The 27,794-nt window shown below is 30.6% G+C and overlaps 1 protein-coding gene across 7 annotated transcripts in view; it reads right to left on the bottom strand.

The window, feature by feature from the left end:
• LOC128386696 (voltage-dependent calcium channel type A subunit alpha-1-like) overlaps positions 1 to 27,794 on the bottom strand; it is a 107,547-nt gene that overhangs the window by 28,545 nt on the left and 51,208 nt on the right. For 6 of the 7 annotated variants that reach the window (XM_053345765.1, XM_053345766.1, XM_053345764.1 and 3 more), the window contains exons 2-11: positions 11,711 to 13,790; positions 9,601 to 9,922; positions 9,338 to 9,477; positions 7,306 to 7,412; positions 3,829 to 3,984; positions 2,690 to 2,934; positions 2,512 to 2,615; positions 454 to 569; positions 319 to 378; positions 138 to 251 (exon numbers count right to left, since the gene is read on the bottom strand). In XM_053345765.1, coding sequence (XP_053201740.1) covers positions 138 to 251; positions 319 to 378; positions 454 to 569; positions 2,512 to 2,615; positions 2,690 to 2,934; positions 3,829 to 3,984; positions 7,306 to 7,412; positions 9,338 to 9,477; positions 9,601 to 9,922; positions 11,711 to 12,438 — 2,092 coding nt within the window. In that variant the 5' untranslated portion in view covers positions 12,439 to 13,790. Of the gene's footprint in view, positions 1 to 137; positions 252 to 318; positions 379 to 453; positions 570 to 2,511; positions 2,616 to 2,689; positions 2,935 to 3,828; positions 3,985 to 7,305; positions 7,413 to 8,093; positions 8,198 to 9,337; positions 9,478 to 9,600; positions 9,923 to 11,710; positions 13,791 to 27,794 lie in introns of all 7 variants that reach the window. The other variant, XM_053345769.1, reaches the window with a different exon arrangement.

Raw genomic sequence — 27,794 nt, 5'->3', positions numbered from 1 at the left:
GGTTTCTAAACTTTTTCTTTATCGTGATTAAGTTAATATGCTTAATTGTGTTGATTAAATTGATTATCTTTTGATTGTTATGATTGAATAGAAAAAGTTATTGATTAATTGAGAGAGAAACTTTTTTTTCTTCTTACCCTCTTCTTCCTCTTCCTCTTCTTCCTCTGCGTTTTCCTCGTCATCGTCTTCGGTGTTTTTACTCAAGGTGCTTTTTCCCTTCTTGCTTTTCGTTGCCTCTCGTCGTCGCTTAACTGTAAGATCATTAGTTAGATTTCGAATTTCGACAAAATACGAGCAAATCATTTCGAACTTATTTACCTTCCATAATGTGAATTCTCTCCTCTTCCGTTGTTCTTTCTTCGGCAAGTATTACATCCTCTGGAAATTTTGACCAATTAGATTATCGAATCGAAATTTTTTCTCTTTCCTTGTAAGGAAATGAGATTATCTTACCTGCTTTAATTATCCATTCGACGTAACCTTCCAATTCACGTTCTAATTGTTCTTGCCTTCGCAATCTTAAGAACGATTGTCGATTCTCGACTCTTTCTCTTTCTTTGGCAAACTCTCTGTTATCAAAAGAAATAATAACAATTATTAGGTAATTTTCTTAAAGAAAATCAACAAATTTAATGGTCAATTTAAGCTAACAAATATTGAAAAAAATCTGAAAAATATTCGTAATTCAACATTAACAAGTAAGTGTCGAGTATTTTTATACTTTTTGATCTGCTATTTAATTTATTCAACCATGAAATTGAGATTATCTAGAAATGAAATTCACTTCATGAGATTTATCATCAAGAATATGAAAATAATTTCTTTAGAAAGAAAAAGAAAAATCCATGAATATATAAAATAATCAAAGAGAATGAAAATATTGGCTCATATTTGTCATTGATCTTGAGAGATTTTTTTGCATGATTCATGATGGAAATACGAATGTGACTATTCAGATGAAGGTAAGAAAATAGTAAGAATATTTTTATAACGAAAGAGAGAGAGAGAGAGAGAAACTTATCATGTATTAATAATAACAGCCGAGTATACAGAGTGTTCACTTTGTTGTTCTTTCTCATCGCATCAAGGAAGATAATAAAAAAAGATCCATAGAAAATGCATTGGTTTGCAAAATGAATTCAAAAGGAACAAAAAAGTTACAACAGAATAACAAGAGAAAACCTTATTTGCATACCCTGATATCGATGATATTCAAAAAGGGTATGATCACAAGTCATTAGCATTCTGTTCAGTTGACTGGTAACAGTAAATCGATAAACTTTGTTATTTTATTTTAGTTCATCTCTCTCTCTCTCTCTCTCTCTCCTTCTTGCATGATCATCCCATGTCCTTCCCATGTACAACTGAATACACCTTGAATATTTATATACACAATTCAGTTATTCAATATTTATAAACATAATATTTTACTATCAAAGTTTAACATTACATTCACAACAAAAAAAAACTTCAGGTAACAACAAACATTTAGTAAAATAAATTCATTTATATTATTCAGTTGTGGTCCATTTAGATTAATATGAATTTATTAATATTTATTGTAGTCGTTGCTTGAATTGACCTTCCCATGCCCTACTGGTCAGTACTATTGTCTATTTTTTTTTAACTATTATAATTATCGTTTAAACTTTATATTATTTATCCTTATCATTAGTGTATCTACATGACCCTGATAAAATGAAAACTGAACATTTCAATTGTTATCATGTTGTCATGGTAAGTCAAGGTAATCTACTTTATCTACCTGATTTCACCCTGTACTCTGATTTAGTCAATTCATGGGGTTGGTGAAAGGGTGATTCAAAGTAAATATAACATGAATGATTCTTCATGCTGGTTAGAATTAGATTTTAATGTAAAATTTTAATCTTTTTTTTCTTCATCAACTTTAAATTCGATTTTATTTCTTCTGCTTTTTTTTTCATTGCCTCAGGGCACTTTTAAGGCTCATCTATTTTAGCAGATTACTTTTTGTAAAAGAAAGAAGAAGAAAACTTGTAGAAAAATGTCTCAATAGACTCGGAAGTACAAGAACTTTTTTCTATCGTTGTTGTTTCCAATTCTTTTTCTCAATTCTAACCAAAGTTCCATGAGAAGAGAAAAAAAAACTTCTCCCTAAGCAATTGAAGGTGAAACTATTACATCAAACAGATAAAATCGACACAAATTATTGAATAAAAATTCATTCATTGAATAACCTGATTATACAGCCAAAGACTTTGAGTTTTCAACCACTTTTTAAATCATCCACGCAGTTGAATATAATCAATGAGAGATAAAGTTAACCCAAAGATATGATGATAAGTTTGTCCACTAATTTAAGTGACGTAGTCTTAAAATGGTCAACTGGTTAGATATCAAAAGTTATCTTGAATGATTTAAAAAGTGGTTGCAAATGTAAAGTCTTTGGCTGTATCTAAATGCGAAATTTACTCTCAAGTGGAAGTATTTATCATGGAGACGAAACGAAAACAAATTATCTCAACTCACCCACTTAAGACACCAAGAACTAAATTGAGCATAAAAAATGAACCCAGAATAATGAGGATGACAAAATAAATCCAATTCCAACTGGTACCCATAGCATCATTCATCTAGAAGATAGAGAATCAAAGTTGTCAGAATCATTGAATTGCTATCGATACAATCAAAGTGGTCAGTTTCTTACCCAATAAAGTACTTGGGTCCAGCCTTCTTGAGTGATACATTGAAAAACAGTTAACATAGAGAAAAAGATGTTATCAAAAGACGTTATCCCGAAGTTAGGTCCTTTCCAAACTTCTTGACAGGAAGATATATTTAAATCACAGAAATGAGCTCCATTGTCTCTCTTTTTATCATCGATATCATCACAATTACTTGGATTACCACAATAACAGGGAGTTTCTTGTTCCCCGTCTAAAATTATCGATGCTGAATATTCATAGGGAATCGGAGGTTGTTATTAATTGAGAGAAGAAGAAAGAAAAATGATAAATTAGTCAGCCACAAATTAGAATTACAAATAAAATCTTCATCTATATCGATCTTGATGATTCTCAATTGTCACCTTCATTTGATATCTGTGATTCAAATTTCATTAGATGAGTTAATCTCTTCAATTATGGAAACATAACCTCATAGGTAATTAGAATAGTTATTATTTTGAGAAAAAGGATCATCAATGAGCTTAGAAAATTGGTTAAGGCTCTGATTCTGTTGAAAGTTCATTGATAATCTTATTCACTCTCTCACCGACTCACTCTTTTTTGCACCTTGTTCATTAGCATTCTAGTTATAACAATTTGAATCAATTTAATTGTGAGAAAACTATTATTACCATGATTAAGAAAACTCATTATTCTAAGTAAAGATATACCTTGTTCAATTTTGAAGTTACCCAGCTAACGAACCGTAATTTGTTACATGAGAAAGAACTGAATTCTCGATGTTCTATTTTCAATCGATATTTACTTCGAAACCTTTTTTTCTTTTCTCTGTATTTTCTTTCCACCTCTTTGGGTTAAATCGATTTTCTGGTTTATTTTATACTCTCTCTCTCTCTCTCTCACTCACTCACTCTTCTTCTATTTTTGTAATAATATTTCTCTTCTTCTTCCATGACTATCATCAACATTATTGACTTAATTCTGTGGGTGGTGAGTGTGTTTCTTTTTTTTCTTTATGCCAATATTAATTTGCTTCATCTTCCTGTTATCATGAACATCGTGTTATTTCAACAATTATCTAATACTTTTGATGATGATGAAGATTTTAATTGAATTACATATATGATAATAGAACAGAAAATTGAATGAATATTCATACTTAAATCTTCCAGGCTAACACAGGTATGGTGAAGTGAACCTGAGTAAAATTCAAGGCCTATGATGGCAAATATAACGATTGCAAACAAAACCAATAAACCAATTTGTAACAAAGGAGCCATAGCTTTGATGATAGATTTGAGAACAACTTGAAGACCTGAAAGATAGAATAGAAAAGTTCATATTACATGAGGAAAAAAAAAATTCCGAGTCCCAAGTTATGGAAAAAAAACTTTTGGGTCATTATTAATTTCGAGTATTATTTTTCTCAACCATCCATTCAATTTATAAAACTCAATGTTCACAAGTAAATTTATATAAAATGCTCTACTATTATCACTTAAGTGTCTGTTCAGTTTAATGTTCACGATGAAAATTTCAATTTCTGTTCTAATTTTTCATGTTAGAACTGTGAGAGAGATAAAAAAAATATCATCTATCTCGTTGTCTGAATATATTACATAGCAAACTTTTCCAAATCCACGATAACTCATTTACTGTTTATTGATTAATTGATAATTATCAATTCTCCTTTCACTTTTAAGAGTAAAATTAGATCATTAATATCATCTGATTTGGTGTAAATTATCAACATGATTCATTGACTGTTGAAGGAGAAACAAAATTTAAATTACTTTCGATTGTTACATTGAATAGAAAAAAAAATTTTCTCTCCAACAAAATGAACTGAATCAGTTTCAATTACCATTGGATAATCGTAACCTTTTCTTTGTCCTTTATAACTTGATTAGTTTTACTGTTAATCCAATTTAATTCTTAATATTTATATGACCTCAATTGAGTTCAACGTTAAGTAGTTTGATACAATATCATGAGAAATGAATAAAACAGAGAGACAAGAATAGTTTAACTGTAATTTTTCTCAGAACTTTTTCCACCACCAACTCATCATGAAAAATATGTTCTCTTTTCTAGAAGATATTCATTCTTCCTATTATCTTTATGTTGTTGTCATTGTTGTGTCTTCTTTTCCTTCGTCTTCTTCATTGTTATCATTTATTTTTCTCGACTGGAGACACATAGAGAGAGAGAGAGAGACCTAAGAATGTTCAATTCTATGTGAGTTCTGCCTCTGCGTGTATTCAATTTCCTCCGGTGAGCTGAAAATACACATTTATTTATCTACCATGAAGAATGTTGAAGAAAAGAGAAGAGAAAATTTCCTCTCCAATAGTATATATACAAACGATCATAATACTTTATGTATTAACATTTCACTTCTCAATATAACGTTAGTTTCCTAATGATTCAGCATCTTTCAAGCATAATGCTCAATACATAATGTATACTAATAATAATAACAACAATTCCCTAAGGGTAAATATTTAAACCAACAAATCATTGTTCTGGCTCAAGTTCTGGTGAATATCTTTCACAATGAACTATCAAAAAAATAGAAAGTAACAATAATAATAATAATATTTATCTTCAAGTCCAGAATAAATAGTTTCCAAAGTTAATAAGATTTCTGAAACTTTTTTCTTTCTCAGCATGATGAAAATTCAGACAATTTTATAACAGTTAGAATAAACAAATCAACTGAATACCTTTTGTTGTAAAAGTTATCGTTAAACTCATTGGATGTTTTTTTATTGAATCTTTTGAATATTTACTTTTAGAAAAAAAAGTTCCAATATTCAGCTTTTATGGGACTGATTATAATTCCTTGTGCTTATTCAATTATTACCATTATCATGCTGAATTCATGTTCTAAATTATATTCAAATTTACAGAACTTTAATTTCATAGAAATACTTATGTGTATACTTGCAGAGATAAATGAGAAAATGGAGATTTCAAAAAGCACTGAATTGGACAGATAAACGATTCAGCGGATGATTCAAAGAGTCATGATAATCAGAATGATAATTTAATTCATAAATAATAATAATAGAAGTGAATTTGACAGAAATATGGATAAGAAGGGAACAAAAAATAAGTTCGAATGAAAAAAAAAAGATCTCAAATAGGTCAGCGGCTTCCACCTTTCCACTGAGAAAATCACAGAGTTCTGTTGAAAATTTCCATGATGGAATTGATCAAGAGGACTCTAGGAATAATTGAGAGGCTTGATAGGGAACAATGAATTTAAGAAGAGAGAGAGAGGGGGAAGCTGAATTCTGATGACGAAATCAGAGAGCTGGAAAGGTAACACCAAGATCCATGAAACTGGAACCTACTCTAATGATAAGAATAATGTGAACTATTTTTGATCGATAAGTTTGATCATCATGATAAAATAATATATAACTGAATTCATGTAATAAATTTAATGTATTAATATAAGAAGAAAAAGAAGAAGAAGAGAGAGAATAAAAAAAAACTAAGAAAACCAAAATGAAAAAGAAAGAGAGAAGCTAAAGAAACATGGGCTGAGTATTTCCTGGTGCAAACTCCTTGTATAATATATGAGTATCATGATAATAGTATTATTTATGAACCAGAATTTTCAGGGAAAATTCTGCAATGAGCATGTCGACGATTAAGTTTCTGAATGATGCAAAGGCAATGAGAAAGTATCACAATCATCATCTCATGTTAATGGTAAAATAATCAGTAACATCATTTCAAATGGGAACCGGAAATTTTGGGTTATTCTATTAAATTTCTCTCTCTCTCTCTCTCTCTCTCTTTCATCCTCTGATTACCAAGAAATACTATCAGAACTTTCCTATTCTTCATTCATTAACATTTCTTTGTGGAAATCAGTAAGATATTGATCTGATTTTTTGGCTTTCCTAAACTGTTTCCTGATTTAATAACAATAAAACCTTGATAATCAATTGAGAATCAAATGTAATTGTAAACAACATTTTTCATATTGGTACGATGATGATGTTGATTAACTTAATTCTCTCGAATTGATTAACAATTAGATTAACAGTAAACATTGAAAAAGCAACTATTTATATAAATTCACAATTATTATTAAATTTAAGTGTTACAGTTGAATGAAAAATTAAATACTCATATCAGCTGATTAAGTTAACCAGTATATCTTTGATGCTTGTTTAACCAAAGTGATATCATAGTCATTGATTGTACATTTATCATTACAATCAACTTAACAAATGTTATCAGTCATTAATTATAATCAAACAACTCAATCTAATATGAAAATCGTGATTGCTAATCTAATATTATGGATAATCAGTTTTTTTTGCTGAAAAAAAATTGCAAACAAGTTCATGTTAACAATTAATTATTCTGCCAATTAATAGACTAATTACCAAAGGCTAACCTGGTAATTAAATTAATGAGATAATCATAAATTGTCTGTCATTTTCACATGAACTATTCATAAATCGATTAGCTGGTGAAAAAAAATTCAACCAAAAGAAACTTAATCTTTGTACTTTGATAAAGTTCGTAACGAAATTGAGACCATCAGAACTTTAGTACTTTCGTTTGTTTTTCTTTTCTTATTTATATCATCCTAGGTATTAGAACTACTTACTTGGAATACCAGAGACCAGTTTAAGTGGCCTTAACACTCGAATGGCTCTCAGGGTTCTCAAATCTATTCCTAAATCGAGAATCTCATCGGGTAATAAGGTGACAAACCTAATTGAAGAACCCGAGGAAATTTTAACGAAAAAGTTTTCGAAAAATATTATCATTTTAATGATTATAATTCGATAAATTCTTAAATTTAATAGATATATAGACACAGATAACGAATGATTTAGATACTATTATGAATCACGAACAAGTAAAAAAAAGTAATAATAGAAAAATAGAAACGAGAAACAAACAGTTATAAACTTAGAGACTATGTCGAAACAATTTAACATTTGGAAAACAATTAAGTGCAACGAATAGTAAAAGTTAATTGTTGTTATATTATAACAACAATACTCTTTCAATATTATAATAAAATTCACACAATAGGTTATAATAGTTGATAATTAATTATTATTATCGATAGTGATTAGGATTAAGCTTAGATAGTACCAGAAAATTTCATGATATTGATTAAACAGACAATGATAAAAGTATTATAATCAAATTAACAGAAAACAAAACAATTAAGATAACAGTTATTCATAAATATAACGATGAGTTTAATATTATTAATTGTTCAGTTTTTTCATGTCACGAGTTGTGATGAAAAATGAATTCCCCTGACTTGTACAATTTATATTAATAAGTTTCTCTCTTCTATTTCTTTTAAATCTCGTTCAACTGATTTGATCCTTTTCAAAAGGGTCAACATTATTTCTTGGTGGTGGTCAGTTAACTTACTTGGAGTCCGAGCAACTACTTTTAACGGACGTAAAACACGAAACGATCGAAGCATTCGAAGATCTAAATTCCAATCACTTCCTTCCACGACTTTGGTTGACAAGCTTTTAGTGTTCGAGAAAAAAAAGGTTCGAAGGTGTTTATGAAAAGAATGGAATTGATTTTCGATTATTTCAATTGAGATCTTTTCTTAAAAAAAAGGATAAATCTAACTCCATGTAAATTGTTCTGATCGTTGATTGTTAAGGTTCATAGCATATGATATATATGAAAAAATCTAAATCCATTTAACTATCAATGGTCATTCCGGTCATCTAATTGGGTTACTCAAGGTATGTACTTAGTATCTTTTTCATTCAATCAACTGAGTTAGGCAACTAAATTATTGCAATTAAGGTAAACATTAGTTTTCGTTTATTATTGTTAGGTAAAGCTAAATATGTAAAAATACAGGGCTATTCAGCTATTTTCGCCGATGTTTTTTTGCAATTTTCTCAGCAACTAAGAGTCGAAGAGACTCGAGCCTTGAGTGGTATGAGTTTTAGCGATACTCAATTGTCATATTAAAAGATCAAGGTCATTCAGGTCACACGTAAAATAACGCGTTTCAAGGTCATTTGAAGGCATTACCATAAAACAGTATACGTGAAAACACTAGTATCAAAATTTCAGGCTCTTATGTCTTTAGGGTCAACTGTTATGATAAGTATTATTAATTAAAGAATCTCAGTACCTTTTTAATTAAACTGCAATACCTTCTGATTGACAGTTACAACTAACTTCAAAATCTTAAACCAGGATGAATAAGTGTGGAAAATCATAGAATGACCATCAAATGACCTTGATCTTTTAATATGACAATTGAGTATCGCTCAAACTCCTACCACTCAAGGCTCGAGTCTCTTTGACTCTTAGTTGCTGAGAAAATTGCAAAAAACATCGGCGAAAATAGCTGAATAGCCCTGTATTATAATAGATTAACATTAAACATGCAAACAATTAACGAAAAGAAAATCACAACAATGAGAAATTAAAATGAAAATGAAAGCTAAATTAGCTCATAACAATTAAAGTCTAGGATATTGTTACAACTACAATTTGGAAGGAAACAAAAATTATAACGAAAGGATTGGAAAATGATTATGATATTAGAAAACTTAATTCTAGATTTGAAATTTAATCGTATGAAAAAATAAGCTTAGAATTAGATTATCAAGTTATTGGTAATCAAGTAATTTACTTACCCGGTTATCACTACAATGAAATCCATGATATTCCAAACGTTCCTAAGGTAAGATCCCTTGTGGAGCACAAACCCTGAGGCAATAATTTTCAAAGAAGCTTCTACACAGAATATCCCTAAAAAAATTGGTTCCGTTTTATCCTGAATTTGGAATATCAGATAAACAAAGAAGAAGAAAAAAAGAAGAGAATAAGAAAATGATGAATGGATGAAGATGATGGCCAATGATGATTAAAGGTGATGACGATGGATAAACAAACATACTAATCGAAGGGCTAATGGTGTTCGATCCTTTTCCGGAAGATGCTCCTCCAAGGCGAGAACAACACAATTGGCAATGATGGTCGCTAGGACTGCATATTCGAAAACTGACCACTCGGTGAAGGCCTTTACATTCCTACGTAGGAAACTATCCTCACTAAGGATGAAACACGAGCTTGGACCCTTCCCGCCCTCCGTGGAAGGTCCCTTTCTCTTGGCCATTTTACTTGCTGAGCTTAAATTGCTTGGTCCTGATCCACTTTCCCCATAACTTTTAGAGGCTTCAACGTTAGCACCGTTAGCCTCTACAGTGAGTGCTTGTAAACTTTATCAAAGGGAGAGTAGATATTTGTATTTACAAAACAAAAAGAAAACACCAAAGACGGAACAAGGGAACAAGAAAAATTGAAAGATAACGGTTAATATTTCACTGGATTTAATACTTGATTCATATATACACTGAATATCCGATGAATTTGTGAAAAAGGTTACCACTGAGCGAAGCTCAAGATTATTCCTCCCAGTCTTTCTTTACTTTCTTTTTTCTTTGCTTCTCACTCTCTCTCTCTTTGATAACAACTCACTTTTCCATCTTTATCTTTCTTTTTTCTGGTTTCCTCTTTCTTTTTCTCTTTCTCTTTCTCTTTCTTTACTCGATAATTTTATCACTAATAATGAGACGTCTCTAAAACCATGGAAACGAAAATGATTTCTTCTGAAACTCTGAACAATATTCTGCCATCTATCGTTACCCTGACTTCCTAAATTCATCATCATCACCATCTGATTATCGGAGGGAGAAAATGTTGCCGGGAAAGATGAAGATAGAAATATGAAAATATGAATATAGAGAGCGGCAAGTTCAGAATTCGTGTTCTGGTTAAATGTAACATATCGTCAAATGATTGGATAAAAGAGTTGGAAAGAATAGGATAAAATATGAAAACTCGAAATTGTATAAGTTGGAAACCCTAAATTCTAAAGGTAACTATGTACTCATATTTTTCCATCTGAAGTTAATATTGACATTGTAATGATGATGATGAGGAAGATAAAATCTATTCAGTGGGTTTCATTCAATATTTTTCACTTCCTTTTCCATCGTCATGCTTTTTTCTCTCATACTATCAAACCTCATCATCTGATGAAGGAAAAATTATCATCAATTTGATTTTCACTTCATCATTTTGTATCTTCCTCATTCATTTAATGTTTCCTTTCAATCTATTCAGAATTTTTTATCTCTCTCCATGAACTTTTATCCTCTTGTTTTTCAGCTCGAAACTGTAAAGATTCAACTCACCAAAATGTGAATAGTAATAATAATTTTCTGATTTGTTTTTTTCTTTTTTCTTTTCACTTTTCTTCATGATAAATAACATGAATGGAAATCATTTAACCATTAAAACTTAATCAATTCTCAATGAATCAAAAAGATAAATGTATTTATCATCTCATGATGATGATTATGATTGAGTGTGATTTTCATGAAAGGATAAAAACTTGAAGACTACTTGATGAATGGTTTTTATTTATTATCATCAATATTTAGTATTTACCTTTAAGGTAAATTGTTTATCAATCAAAATGTGATCAAAATTTTTATTCTCAAACAAATTAACTCCTAAATTTTGTCAACATGAATGAACAATAAGTGTAAATTTCATCATTATCATGACGATGGATATGATGTTCAATGGGTTCACTGAGAGGATGAGTAAAAGTTTTGTGAATTAACTTTGAAGGATATTAATATAAAAAAGAAAATAATAAAATTCTGATGAAATTATGGATATTCAATGTAATAATCGTTGAGAAAAAATTTGATACCATGAAATATCATCATGATGGTGATGAGTAGATTAAAAGTGAATGTCAGAATAATATCATGATGATGATGAACATGATCACCAATAAATTGAGAAGCAAAATAATGAAAAGAGAGAGAGAGAGAGAGAGAGAGAGAGAGAGAGAGAGAGAGAGAGAGAGAGAGAGAGAGAGAGAGAAATTTTTTCTTTCAGAACTCGTAATAGACAAACTGAAAGAAACTGAGATACTCAGGGTATTTATATTCATACAATATAATTTAAATTAGATTGAATTTGATACTTACGCAATATCCTCAAGTTTCATCCCTTTCAACTTTGAATGTAATAAAACGCACGCTTTGTGATCGGAAATTTCAACGGCCCGTCGTCGACGTAAATGACTCGCTGGTTGTATAATATCACTACTTATGGAGGGCCTAGAAACGGACGAAGATCTTGACCTAACCTTAACATCTTCGGGAACCTTTAAAGTCGAAGTTGTTGTTGTTGTTGTTGTTCCAGTTGCTGTATTTGTTGGAGTTACAGTTGAATTTACAGTTAACTTGTTACTAATATTTTCACTTTTCCTTAAATTGTTATCCTTAATTGTATCACAATTATCATCATTACAATCACTATTATATTCCTTTCTTTTGGTACTAATTAAACAATCATCGTGTTGACTATCACTTGCAAAACTAAGTGTTTTATTCCGAGCTGATGATTTACCATGATTCTCATTATCATCTTCATCGGCACTAATATTAATTGTATACTGTTGCTGTTTCTGTTGAGGATAATGATGAGAGGAAGAAGATGAAGATTGTTGTTGTCGATATTGTCGATGTTTCCTCCTTTGTTTATGTTTATCATCTGTTGTATTTGTTTCACTTTCTGTCTCTTCGTCTTCTTCCTCTTCTTCACGAGTTATCGTTAATCGTGATTCTGAGGCAACTTGAAGTGTTAATCCAACATTGGGAGATGAAGTTCGACGGCGACTGTTCAAATGACGACTTGCGATTGCCCCAATCATCTTGTTCTATAAATTTTCTTTCCTTTTCTCTCTCTCTCTCTTTTTCTTTCCTTTCTTTTTGTCTTTCTTTTGCCCTCTTTCCCCCTTTTTCTTTTCCCTCTCTCACTCTCTTCCAACTCTATCTTCTCCCTTCTCTTCTTAGCTTTTCTCTCTCTCTCACTCAACTCTTTTTCTTTTTTCTCTTTTGAACTTTCTTCTCTTGGCGGTGTTTCCTTCGTTTTTTTCGTGATTCTCTTCGTGATTGACTTTTGGTAATTCTAATTGTGATCACCAACCTTTTACCGTTAGTTGATGAATTCATTATTATTACCTGATGATGTGACACCCATAACTTTATCTTCAATGGATGGACATAATTTTCTTATCGAATTGTCATCTTCATGTTGATCTAATTTTTCCCTCGATTCTTGGGTTAACTTTCTTGATACGATTTCACGGTCGAGTAAAACAATCAGTTCCATTATTAAGAGTAGAAAATGTTGAGAATTAATATTGGAATTACAATTAGCAGGTTAATGAGAAGAACAAGATGATGATGATGAAGAAAAAGAAGAAAAAAAACTTCGTATACTAGTTTAATCTTTTCTGTAATTCGTGATGACCAGAAAAATTATTCATCTACCTGAAGAGATTGAGAACTTGTTTTGGATTTGAAAAGAGAGAAAATGAAGGAAAGAAATGATGAAATAGAATTTGAAGATAATCTGTTGGAAGGTTTGGAAATAAAGTTCTAAGAGATTACAGGATTGACGTTAATTTGATACAAAAAGAAAAAGTCGAAGAGAACAAGATTCGATTGAAGGGGGAAGAGTGAAAATTTTTCTTTCATCGTCAGAATTTCTCATCAGAATCAGAATTCCAGAAGTAGAGTAGTGTAGATATTCAATTATATACCAAAGTTTCCAAAAGAATGTGATGATAACAGGAATGATTAGAACGATTATATTTTCGAGATTCTCTTTTCTTCGAATTCTCTCTTTTTTTTTATTTATCTGTCTTCTTATTCTTTCAAAGTTCTGATTATGTTCAGGAAGCCAGAAATGTTCAATCGAATTTAATAAGAACCAGATAGAAGAAGAGAAAGAGAGGAAATAGAAAAAAACTGAAGAGAACTTTTTCTCTCAATTTGGAATAATTATATTACTCAGAATTTTCAGCGATTTTCAATTTCCACTAACAGATTATAATTCGAATGATTTCAAATAATCTATGTAGTTAATGGTAAACATCATGAGAATCTAATTGTATATATTTATCGTAAATTCAACAAGAAATTGAAGTTTGATTGAAGTTCCAAGATTGAGACAAGAAAAATGTTCGCTTCAATCTGTTCCAATTACCATTGGGGATACCTGTTGATTTGGAGAAGAAAAAAAAGTTCATTAGTCGTTGAAACTTTCGAAATGTTAAATAGTTCTAACCACTTTGAGCTTCATGATTTTCACTATGAGAAAAGTGAATTCTCTCAGTGGTTGCAAATGTTCAAAAGAGAAAATCAAAGTTCTCAATCAAAAAGAATCGTCACCCTGATAGTGAATGCAAAAGAAAATACGAAAAAAAATCACCATAAACAAGATGCAATTCTTATGAGAACTGATAACTTGTTGGTAATCATCTTGAGAGTAGTTCGGTGGGAATGATAAGCCTGATGATTAATTTTTCGCCTTCTCATCAGCATGATAATAATTATGATAATTCTTTTATATATATTATCTCCATATCATTATTATCAATCCAATTCTCTATTTTTTTATTCAGAATCACAATCACAAGAAACTTTCTGAACAAGAATAAGAAGCAAAAGAAAAAAAAAGTTCCGAAGATTCTGAATAACACCAAATATATAATGAATGGAGTAAAAATAACATCCATGATATTATTTACTCTCTGTAAGTTTTTCTGTGGTTGTAAACATTTTATCTGATTGATAGTCTTGTAGGAGTTGGAGTTTATCATCAATAGTATTATTATTATTATGATCATCATCATCATCATCTTATCATTTTGTCCTACTCCCATTTCCTTATCCTCTTAATCCTCTCTCTCCCCTTTGGAGTATTTTCCCTTTGCCTTAATAATGAATCAACTAAAAGCTACTGGAGCCCATAAACTAACCCACTCTGCATTATATCATCATCATTATTATTATCTTCATCTTTATCTTCATCTTTCTCAATCAATTCGATGAAAGCTTTTCTCTTCTTCTTCCTATTTTTTTGCTCTCCTTTAATGTAATCAGAGTTTTCCACTTTCTTTCCCCAATCATCTTCATGGTAAAAGCATCAAGTAAAATACAGTTGATCAGAACAATTTTATTCCACCAAGTGTACATCATGTGAATGGAGGAATAGTTATTATATATCATATTATATATATGGGAGTTTGAGGGGTAAAAAAGATGATAAAGGGAGGAAAAAGTTGAGAGAATCTGAAGAGATTGAAGATAAAAAGATAAAGGTTAATAGCTCACTTGTTGAGTTTTCTCTTGCATCATAATCATCATCTTTTATCTTCCTTGTCATCTTTGTCTTCTTCTGATGATATTTATTTGTTATTCTCTCTCATCTTTTACTCCAACCCCTTTTATCTTTCCAAATTTCTCTTCCCGTGGACATTGAATGGACATAATGGTCAATCTTTATCTTCATTGTTCATTTTTTATCTACTCAAAATCATTTCTCTCTCTCTCTCTTTTACTATCATCATCATCATTATTTATCTTCCTAATAATTTTCTATCTTTTCTTTTTTTATCCCATTTACTTTTCTCTCAGCAAAAAGCGACTCATCAGACAGAACTGTTTCTTTCCTGGATTCTATTTGACGACAATTTGAACAAATCAAAACCAAATCAATCAATCAATTGACATTTAAATCCTTAGCAATCAACAGATTCACCATTAACTTTGAGTTAATATTCTTGTTCCTTTGTTAAAAGATATCATGAGCTATCATGAAAGTTTATTGATCAATTTTTTGCTCTTTCTTTCATGAAGAAAAGGGTTAACATGGCAAGATAATCGTTTTGACTCATTGGTATCATCATTATGTAAGTGATGATGATCTGACGGGGAAGGATAAATGAAAGGTAAAAAAGTTCTGAAACACCGTATCTAGAATAATAAATAACATTGAAGATGAGATTAATCTCTGAGCAAGAAATTGAGCTCAACTGGGTGATGATTTCTCACTCTTCCTCCTCATCATCTGTTTACTGTTCAATGAAATTGTGACACATTATTGACGGATAACAGAGTGGAAAACTGTGCTTTATGAATCATAATCATTCATTGTCATTGTTCATGAGATTCATCCTGAACAAACCAGAACTCTGAAAATAATCAAAAAATGTTCACCAAACTTTTGTTGTTCAATGTTGTCCAATTTTGAACACATTTGAACAAAAAACTCAACAGGAGCAACAATAACATCAAATGAAATACTAAATGATTTACAATGATTTTTTTGTGTTTCAAAATTCATTCAATGAATTTTCATGAAGGTGAGAAATCCACAGAATCTTCAGGGGAGCTAGAAATATATTCACTGGTATCTCAAGACTTGCTAACATTATTTCAGTTCTGAAAGAAGATGAATTTGAGTTTTATTTTCATTCTCTATTCCAACCATCAAAATATTTTTCATCATTCGAATTCATTTTTCATAATTTCCATTCATTTTCATCTCTTATATCATTGTGATGAAGATAAATGTTACTCAGTTTTTTTTTCTTTATATCAATTGTGATTTTCAAAGATGAAAACTAAATATAACTCTGGTCAAGAATAAAGTTCTGAATAAAAAAAAAGATTCAGACATAAAGGGACAAGTTTTCTCTCTCTTTTTCACTTTCTTTTCCTTATCCTTCCCTCCATCAAACAATTTGAATAATTTTTCATGGTGAAAGATTAAACTCATTCATCATGCAAGAAAATTCAGAATAAATTAACTTCAATACTATCATCAAAAGGTTATCTTATTACAATTGATAATAATTCAAAGACCTTCTGTCACCCTGAGAGTATCCTGAATATCAAGATGATTCATTAGGAACTTTTTATCGTTTCTCTCTCTCTCTCGTTAATTATTTGTAACATTGTGATGAAAACTCTGATTCGTTCATTTGATCATGTAACAAAAGATAGAGAGAGAGAGAGACAGAGATAATATGATTCATATCCTTGAATTCAAGAAGACATAAAACTGAATTTTAATTTCAATGATAATCTGAATGAAAAGGTTTGTAAATTTGTAACAATTTAATAAAATTGTAATTAGTTTAATGAAAGATTAAATTAGTTGATCATCTGTTCAGTTTTTAGGTCCAATCATAGTTTTCTTTTTGTATGATAAACACTAAAGTTTGATTGATGATAAAACAACAATCAGTGGGTAATATTTTCATAAACAAATTATTATCTATCATCTTAAATTGTTTCCAGTTAAATTAACTAATAAGTAGCTGATTATCTTCATCAGAATCAGGATAAGTGTTTATTGTTATCGTAATGAACTGAAAAAAAACTTATCTTCCTTTTTTCAACCTTTGTTATCAACAATTAATCCTGTTGAAAGTAAATATAATGAACTTGATAACAATCATGATAATGAATAATGAACAATGTTCATCATTTGTGTGATTATATTAATTGTGTCTCTGGCATTTTGTCAACAGTAATTTGGTTTTCGTTTTTTTATCATATTATCAACACTCATCATATTCATTAACACAACTTTTAATCAGAGCTAAATGTTATCTCTGATGAGGATATGCTATGAGAAAATTTCCAATTCTGATGAGAAAGAGAGAGAGAGAGAGAGAAAAGTTCTGACAAATTCAGTCTTCTCTATGTTTCCATATTAATAGATTTATATATGTAATATTTTAGTTCTCATAACAATGTAACTGTTTATTTTCCAATTGAAAACCAATTGATTTCAAATTCTCATTCTGATAAAATAATTTCTCTGTAAATTCATTCCTGTTTTCATAGGGATAAACATTTACAAGATAATAGCACTTCTCATGTTCAATTTCAATTCAATTTTCACACCATCATGTTTTTTTTATTGCAATTTTGGGTGAAGCAAGAAAAAACCATGATACAGATTATCAAGACTACTATTATCATTTTCATGGTCTCTTTCTAATATTGTTTATTTGCTTTTCCATGGGAGTCTTGAGTTTCCTTTATTCTTACACCAGAATTTTCATCACAATTTTCCCTTATTCTTCAACACTTACATTTTAACCGGTATTCATGTTACTCAGTCACGAGAAATAAAAATAAAAGCAGAGAAATGAAAATTTCCCTTCTGTAATAAATTCTGAAGTGGCTCAGAGCTTAATAGTTATCGTTTTCACCATGAGTATGGCGATGAAAATAAAATAAGTATTGGAAAAGTAAATGCAATGATAATTATGGTTCTTATGATATTAATGATGAAAGTTCAACTTGAATTAATATTCACTGGTGTAATTGTGATTAAAGTTGACTTCATCTTCTCATGACAATAATAATGATCATTTCCATATTTTCATCTTTCTCTCTTGAGCAAGTTATCTGAATAATGCTGAAGAAAATGAATTTTTACCAAGGCAAAATGGGATAGAACTTTTTTTTTCTTCTCCATTCAAATCTTTCTGATTTTTTTTTTCTGTCAACAACAAATAATTAGCAAGAAATACGCAGGATAGAAATTCTGACAATCTAAATGTTGTCACTGAAAATTTGTGTATAAATGATTCTCATGATACTTTTTCCTCTATCAGGGGAGGAAAAGTAGCTCGATATTCATAGATACATGTAATTCTTACTTTGTGGTGAGAACTTTTTTTTTCAATTCGCCTTCAACTAGTCACATCTAACTGTTACATGAAAAACCGATGAAAGTTAACAATGAAATTTCAAATAGTCTATTATCATGTTCACACCCTATTCCGAGCATTTTCATTTCTTTATCAACATTACCAACATCCAATTAACAAGAACCACATAATTATCACTCCCACAATATAATTTAGCCTGCGGATTGACTGTTACTCAACCTCCACCACCATCATGATTATAATTAAGTTTCAAATGAATGAACAAAACTGATTTTCTTGGTTGGTGAACCCACTTGACAATTTAACTCATTTCAACTTTCAACCCACATTCAATTGTGATCTACTTCATTCATGAAAATCTTCACCATTTTTCCATGGTAATGATGATAATTATAAATATTCAATGATGGAGATAAACCAAAACAATAAACAATAAAACAAACATTATATTTACTACTTGATGAGGCATGAAAAAGAAATGCAGAAAAACTTATTCCTTAATCTAAAACTAATCTCATTCATAATCCTGATATGAGTTTTTTTTATGATGAAAATGATGAGGATCATGATGAAGATGTATCAATAATAAGATGATGATAGTGAAGTAAATAAGATGAAAATCCATTGAGGCTGTCATCAGATTTTCATGATAAACTTTCAATAATAACAATATTATTCAAGGTAAAAACTTATCATTCACTGTTTACACTTTTCTCCTCATGATAGACTTAATTTTCATCATCCTAGTCATCAAGATCTCTCTCTCTCTCTCTCTCTCCTCACTAACTTCCTGTAATAACTTCATCACCTAATATTATAAATGATAAACAAAAACATTAACCATTGACAAGATAATGATGCTAAAGGGGAAGCGACAAAGGATAAGGATAATGATGAGAGAGAATCAAGTTTAATATCAATTTGCTGCATCCTTCAGATTGATTATTCATCAAACCTGATCTCTATCCCTTCTGCTGATTTCTCCCTTTTCATTATTCTCTCTCTAATCTTATCTTCCCACTTTCATCATTCTCATCCATAAAAACATCACCATGGAAACTGAATATTAATCAGTTTATCTAATAGATGAAAATAGGATGACACCTTATGTGTATAAATTAGTCAACTATTAATATCTTTCACCATGAATATTAGCATTACCACCATTTAACCATTTACTTAATGAACAATAAAGTGTAAATCAAATAAATTTGGGAATGATATGTAATCAATGATTAGCTATCAAATCCTTGATTAAAAATCAACAATCATAGAAGAGAAGATGAGATTTTGGAATCATATAATCAACTAGTTGAATCTAAATTGATTCAATGAACGATAATCAATAATGTTCATGATGGAAAATCAAAAGAAACGAAAATGTGATAACTTCTGAATTACAGGGAGCCTTGGAGAGAGAGAGAGCAGGGAAAAATTCCCACCTTCAACATCATTACTTTAATATTCTCTCTCTCTCTCTCTCTCTCTCTCTCTCTCTTTACCCATGGAAATTGAATTATGAAACCTAATGGAAAAGTAAATGTATGTAAGAACATGTATTAGAATAGGAATGGAAAAATTCATGATAGAAGTTGACAGAGAAAGAAAGAAAGAAAGAGAGAGAGAGAGAAACAGTTAACTTCATATTAAGATACATTCTCAGTGAAGTTCAAACTCTGAATCCTGAACTTTGTATCTCTTTCTTTGCCACCCTGTATATTACACTCATTTTGAATAAACTCCTTCCTCTATCTCCATGCTTATCTCTATATCTGTACACTCTCATATAAATTACATCAGCAATATTCAAATAATTGGAATAGATAAATATTCCGATTCTGATTCCATGTCTTCCCTGGGTCTTGAACAAATACACTCACCAAGATTTTGTATACATTTTGGTGTGTGAATAAAAAAAAATAATCAGTCAGGTTAAGTGATTTTACTTGAGGATTTATAATGTCAAACTTGTCATCAAATTGACATTTCAACTCTCTTCTTTTCTTTAGTCGATTTCATCTTTATCATCATTATCACCAAATGAAATTCACATTGACTTTTCATACCCTCATGTTTATTCACTTTCCATTTCATTTAACTTGAAAAAATTTCAATATTCTCAGAATCATTTTTTCTTCAAATATTATTATTATTTTGGCTATTTGATAATCATTTGTGACACAACCACTTGGAGATTTCGGTCAAAAATCATTTCTGAGTTCTTTCAACTATCTATCTGCTCCTCTTAGGATTAATTGTATGTTAATCAAATTAATGTACTTGGGGTACTCTCAAGTTTTTCCAGTGGTCACTTGGTGATGAAAGATCTTGTAAATTGCTAATAAATTTACTTGTGTCAGAATTTTGTATCACAACAGTGATTGTGTTTTTCCCCTTTTTACTCTCTATGAAAAACCAGAAAACAAACAAATGATTAGATGAAAATGATGATGAGGATGACAAAAAAAGAAGAGGATGAAGACAGAGGAAGATAGTTGGAGGTGAAAAGAAAAGCTTACACAAGTAAATTGTGATAATATTAGTTGTTACAAAGGTGAATTCTGAAATAGGTAGGAAAGAGAATGAGGGAGAATGAGTTAGTGAGTGAGAGTGAGAGAGAGAAGAATAGTTTTGTACTTGTTATGATTATTTGGAATGAAGGTTGAAAAGAGCAAAAGAAGATGAAGATAAAGATGATGAAGATGAAGATGAAGATGAAGATGTGGATAAGGATGTAGATAAAAAGTATTGCAAATAAAATTAGATTGACAGTATTGATTGAAGAAAACGATAGAGAGAACGACAGAGAAAAAAGAGAGAAATGAGATGATGATGATGATATTATTACTTTAGAGAAGATAAGGAGAAGCAAAAAAGATAAAGAGAAACGAGAATGATCAAATATAAGGAAGAAGATAAAGAGAGAGAGAGAGAGAGAGAGAGAGAGTATAAGGAAAAAAGCTTTGAATTGATAAAAGGATGATATTGGATTCGCTCGGAGGCTGATTTAACATGGATTTTGATGAGATGTGGAGCATCAATTCCGAACCAGTGGGTGAAAAGAGGTGAGAAGAAGATGATGATAATAGTTAAAGTGTGATAAAGAATCAAAGAGAAAAAAAAAACCGGTAAAGAGATCATCAAAATCACCATGATGATGAAGCAGATAAAGGATGAAGTGAAAACTGAGGAAGAAAAAATTTTCCATGAGTAAACTTTTCTTTCTAATGAAATGGAAATGTTTGCAAAAAAGATTCCACTTTTATCATCATTTGTATTTGTTGAAGATTTAAAATGTGATAATGTGACAATAAGAGGAAAGATAATCAGTGAAACCATTTCATCTTCATGATAAATTCAGGAGTTCAGATAACATCAGAAGCTCTGACCAAACGAAATAAAAGAGAAACAAAGTTATTGTATCATAATAACTTTTCAATAATCGATTGCCTGGTAAATGGTAACGATAACATGATAATGAGATTTAATCTTCAATCTTGAACTGAATTAGCATGAGAAGTGAATATTTAAATTGATGTTTTTGCAATTGATGTGAAACTTGTTAATTTGAAAGAAGACAAAGTTGAAAAATCTGTAAACATGCTGAAAATATAGCAACTTTTTCTCATGAAATTTCAGAGATTTTGTAAACAACTTTATCTAATATTAACTTGATCATCAGAATTCACTTGAATATCAATTGATAATATTAACCACATGAGGTATTCAGTTTATTTTTTTCTCTTTCTTTTAAAATTTCTCTTCCAATTTTCTGTTGCTTATCATATTATCATGAACTTCATGGTGATGATTCCAAGTAACACTAAACTTGTAAAGTTGTTTTTTTTCATGCATCAGAGTTTCAAGTTTGACAAATTGAAATGAATATTATTCAGTGACTCAGAATCGTCATGGGGATTGGGAATAAAGATGATTTATCAAATATTAATTTTCTTTACCAATCATTATCATTTCTATCTTTATCATGACAACAGATAAAGAGGAGAATATAAATAGATAAGAAAGAAAGAAAGAAGAGGGAGATAGAGAGTGAGTCAGCTAGAGTGAGAAATTTCTCATGAATTTGGAATTTCATCTTATTCATTTCCATCTGAATCTAATGAAGATGGAAAGATGAGAAATCTATTGAATCGATGAGCAAATAAACCTCACAAGTGAAAACATTTTATCACATTTACACAGTTCTATCACTATTATCATCTTCATCTTACTTCCTCATCCTCATCATCACCATCATCTTCAACATTTTGGTTCAATCAACATGTTTACAGTGTAGGGTTGATCATCACGAACCTCTCAGTTCATTTGTTAATTTCTGGTTAACAATTAACTTTAATCATTTTTCTTACTTCATTTAAATCTCAACAATTAACTTTAGTTACTCACAGTAATTAGATTCAGTTAAAATTAGATTACCAATCACAGTTTAATAATAATAGTTAACAACTTGTTTATGTGACTATTAACACATAACTGATATTTTCCCAAGAAAAAGATTAACAAAACAATCAGACTTGATGTCTCACATTACCAATTAACCTCTTGGTAACAGACAGAAAGTCTACTCTCTTCTTTTCTTTCTTTTTCTTTCTTTTCATTAATTTTCTTTTCTTTTTCTTAAGATTGTTCACTAAAATTGTCTCAAAATTAACATCGTAATCATCATCAAGAAAAACAATAAGTTAACTTAACTGAAATTTGATGAAAATGATTGATTATCTTATGATAGATTTTCTGGTTAAATGGTAACAATTAACGGTCAAAATTTCAATGAAGAAAATTTCATATAAATAGAAGATGAAGTTAATTATGGATCAGTCTTATTCTAACTTTCACCAGAATACGATTCATGGTTCTCACTTAAGTGAATTTTCAATTTTCATCTTTACCTTTACTCTTATGAGATTTTGTTCAAAATAAAGATTAATTATATTAGTTAAATTCTGTGTTATTATTTATTAATTGAAATCCTCATTCGACCTTAAATTGATCTGTATTAGTGAAGGACAGATTCGAATCTCCACTGATTAACTTAAGTTAATTTACCTTTTTCTTTGAGACTAACCCAATACTTTTGCCAATTGATCTGATTCAATTCTTGTGTTGTGGTAATTTAACGACTTAAAAGTGAATCAAATTGTTAACATTACCGATTCTTACTCTTCATTTGTTCCCAGAGAAATTAAGTGATTAATCAACAAGATTAAGTATAGTTAATCCCTTCACTTGGCGAGGTCGCCAGGATTTCAATTAATAATAACTCAGTTAAAGTGATCTCTTGAGAGATAATTTTGTGTTTAACTTTTTACCTAATGGTAAATACCAGAAGAAATACTTACAATATTTCTATTGCTTCAAATTCTGTTAATTCATCTGAAAGTTCACATCAATCCCTCATTTCAACTTTGGTTAACTTCGATATGTCCACGATTTCAACCTTAACTACTCAAGGTCTTCGTGATCTATTGGCCAATCTCAATGTTACCAATATTCCTATTAACTCTTTACTTAAAAGGAGAGTTAAAGAAGTAGTCAAAACCAATTTTATGGTTAATGGTGATGAATTAACTTCAGATGAAATTGATAATCTTCCTGTAGAAGAAGTTTTGGAAATTGTTCCTCCATCTTGGCTCACTCAGTTTCGTAATTTAAATATCACTGAAAGTGAAATTCAGATAATTCTTACACGTATTGGACGAGAAGAAAGTCTCATTTACTCTGTTACGGATGATGTGCTAAAATCATTGAATTTATCAATTGGAACCATGAATAAGATAACAGATTTGCGAGCCATTGGCGAAATTGGAACGATTTCTACCGACAATTCAAGATCAAGTTCACCATCACCGAGTGAACCAGTCGTTAATGTTCAATCTACTGGTCAAGTAAATGACATTGTCAACCCTCAAGGTAATGATAAATTCAATATTTTACTTGAATCTCTTGTTGCTGCAAATCGACGTGATCCAAAAGTCACCGAATTCATGAAAAATGAAGACATGTCTTCTTGGATAAAAAAGACTGTAAACCAATTGTCTTTAGAAGAATGTGACGACCAAACAAGATTAAGGTGCTTTAAAAAAGGATTAGCTCATGAGTTACTACACTTAGCCAATCAATTGATCCTTCAATCGATGATTATCAAAGTACATTAATGCTCTCAACGAGAAACTGAGGTATGCCCACTTTCACAGCAAAGCAGCTTATCAGCTCAGAAACTTCACTTACGATTTCTCGGAACCTCCTCAGTTATTCATCGATAAATTAAGAGAATTATTGGAGAAAGTAAAAGATCATGTTACTGAAAAGGGATTCCTTTTTGATCTAATTACTCATTTACCTGACTTTGTTCAACAAGAAATCTATCGAAATGGTATTAACAATGATGAACAAAAGATCATTAATTGTCTTTATCGATATTATTATGAGAAATTGGAACAACGAAAGAAAGCAAAGACTGAGCGTTATGGTGATCGAAATCAACCTAAAGGTAATTTCCGCTCTTTATCTAAAGATAAGCCGAAATCAAGACCTTATACTCGCGAATTACCAAATCCAAGACACAAGGGATTAACTTGCCACATTTGCAAGAAAATAGGCCATATCGCACCAGATTGTCCAGATAGAACCAAACCTCGAGGAATCAACAATTCTGGTTCAACTTCGAATCCATCCTCTAAACCGGTTAATGCATTGGTTCAACATGATCATAGCGAAGAAAAAATTCAACTACCAGAATCTCTTGTTGGAAATCATGAAATAAGTTACACTTTACGTCAAGATTATCATTCCATTCCCATTATTACTAATAAAGGTGACCCTCTTTTCGAGTATATGTCTCTTTGTACTCTCAATATTGAAACACCAAATCGGTTACCATTGATAACTTATCGCGTATTGGTTGATACGGGAGCTACTTCATCTGTAATTGATTATCAATTGGCACTGAAATTCAATGTCCATTTGGTTCAGTCATGTTGAAATTTATGGGATCGCTGGAAACACCGATTCAGCGGGATTCGCTTATGCTGTTATTCATCATCCTGAGATCAATGGAACTCGAATTATAAAAGTAACGGTAGTAAAGATTTTTACCCCATGTTTTACTTGAAATTCATTTATCCAATTACTCAACATGCAAATAAATGCTGAAGACGAATATACTAAAGTATATGCAAGAGATACTCCTTATGGAAAATTACTCGACCCAACATTCAAATTTCGATTTCTCAGCGAAAATGAAACAGAATTAATTTTAAACAAATATCGCATGAAAATGGTGAACCAGAACTTTTCCTCATCATGAAGATCTCATTTTCAACCTAAGTTGTTTCGAAATGATAAAGATCAAACAATTTTCTTCACTAAAGTGAATGAATATGTAACCAATTACAAAAATGAAACAAACGAATTATCTTTCGTGGAAAGAGTTAAGAAACAAATCAACCCAGAATTATCAAGTGAGAAGAAAATCGATCTGATTAATCTCTTTTCTGAATATGAAGATGTTTTCAGTAAGGATAAAAAAGACCTTGGATTTGTACCGAATGAAATATGTCCAGTTGAAATTGACATTGGTGATAATGTTATTCCATATCAAAAACCCTATCCCTGTAATAATGAACGAAGACTCGATTTTAAGAAAACCATAGATGATTTAATCGCTGCTGATATCATCGAAGAGTCTAAAGCTGAGGGTGGCTGTCCAGCCTTGTTGGTTCCCAGATCAAATGGAACTTTTCGATTAGTGTCTGACTTTCGGCTGTTGAATCGATTAACTAAAGTTCGATCGATTCCTATGCCTCGAATTGATGATTGTCTTGAGACCGTTCGAGGAGGAAAATATTTCAACATGTTTGACTTATGTCAGGGTTATCATCAGATTAACTTACCTCTCAGTGAGAGAGAGAAAACAGTTTTGTTACTCCTGATGGCAAATATCATTATAAACGGTTACCTATGGTTTAGCTGGAGCTCCGTTTATCTTTCAGAATTTGATAAACAAGGTATTAGATGGATTACAATACACTAAATGTCTTGGTTATTTTGATGATGTTCCTGTTATTGGAAGACATGGATTGAATTACTCCAAATGACTCGAATCGTCCTTGATCGTTTCAGAAAATTCAATTTAAAAGTGAAACTGGAAAAATGTAAATTTGGATATGAGGAGATGCTCCTTCTTGGTCATGTGGTCAACAGCAATGGAATTAAACCAGATCCAAAGAAAGTGGAAGCACTTAAGGTTACCTTATCCAAAACGGTAAAACAATTACAATCAATTCTTGGTGTTATAATTACTTTTCTCGTTATATTCCAAATTATTCTAAACTCGCTGCACCTTGTTTCGATTAATATCTCGAGAAAGAAAGTTTAAAATGTTGGATGAAGATAAAAGACTTTGGATAAACTTAAAGAATCTTTAATAACCACCACCATGTTGGTCCATTTGATCCAAATTTAAGACGAAAGATATCGGTTGATGCATCAGATATCGCTGTTGGAGTATACTCCCAAGAAGATCCAAAGTCACCAACATTCTCTAAAGAGACTCAATTGAAAAATTAAAGATTGGTTACCAATCGCATTTTTCCCAAAGTTACAAAACACCAACTCCATTATTCAGTTTCTGAAAAGAGCTGTTAGCAATCCTCGTTGGAATTGAGAAATATAAACATTATTTGGAGGGAGAACAATTTGTCGTGGAAACTGATCATCATGCTCTCTGCACAATAACGAAAACCAATTTCAAAAACGCTCGTTTACGTCGCTGGTCAATAATGTTGTCTATGTACGATATTAAAATCGTCTACAGAAAAGGATCATCTCATCCTCCTGATTGTTTATCGCGAGCACAAACTGAATGGGAAAAATATGATATAATTGATCCTGAAGAAAATACCTGGAGAAAGTTTTCTTCACTAACATTTCCAATTCTGATTATGAAATAATTGATCATGATGATGAAAATTTCAATGTTGGACTGAATATTGTCAACTTTATTCTAGATAATCCAATGATAAGTTTCACTGAACCACCGATAATAAGTTATGTTTCAATTGAAGATTCATTTCAGATGAAAATCAAAAACTTTCAAGACAATGACGAAAACTGTCAACAGATCAAAAAACTTTTGCTTCAAAATGATCCAAAAACAATGAAAAGATTCTGTATTAAGAATGATTTGATTAATCAGAAAACTTTCGTTATTTATACGAAGCCCTTAATTGGGATTGAATTGCTACAAGAGTTATTCAAATGGTATCATTCATCTCCTACTGGTGGTCACTTCGGACCAGAGAAAACTTTTCTCGCGATTTCATCTCGATATTACATGAAAAACTTATATCATGAGATTGTAAAACTCTGTGATAATTGTAATACTTGTGCTATCGCAAAACCTGGTTCAATCATTTACATGGATCCAAGTGAAAAACCGATTCCACATAATAACTTCGAACGACTCGAATTGGATGTACAAGGACCGATTACAATCAACTCAACTA

This window comes from Panonychus citri, unplaced genomic scaffold, assembly GCF_014898815.1.
Source record: "Panonychus citri isolate SS breed McGregor unplaced genomic scaffold, ASM1489881v1 Contig00072, whole genome shotgun sequence".
NCBI lineage: Eukaryota > Metazoa > Arthropoda > Arachnida > Trombidiformes > Tetranychidae > Panonychus > Panonychus citri.
This window is presented reverse-complemented; position numbering and strand designations above follow the sequence as displayed.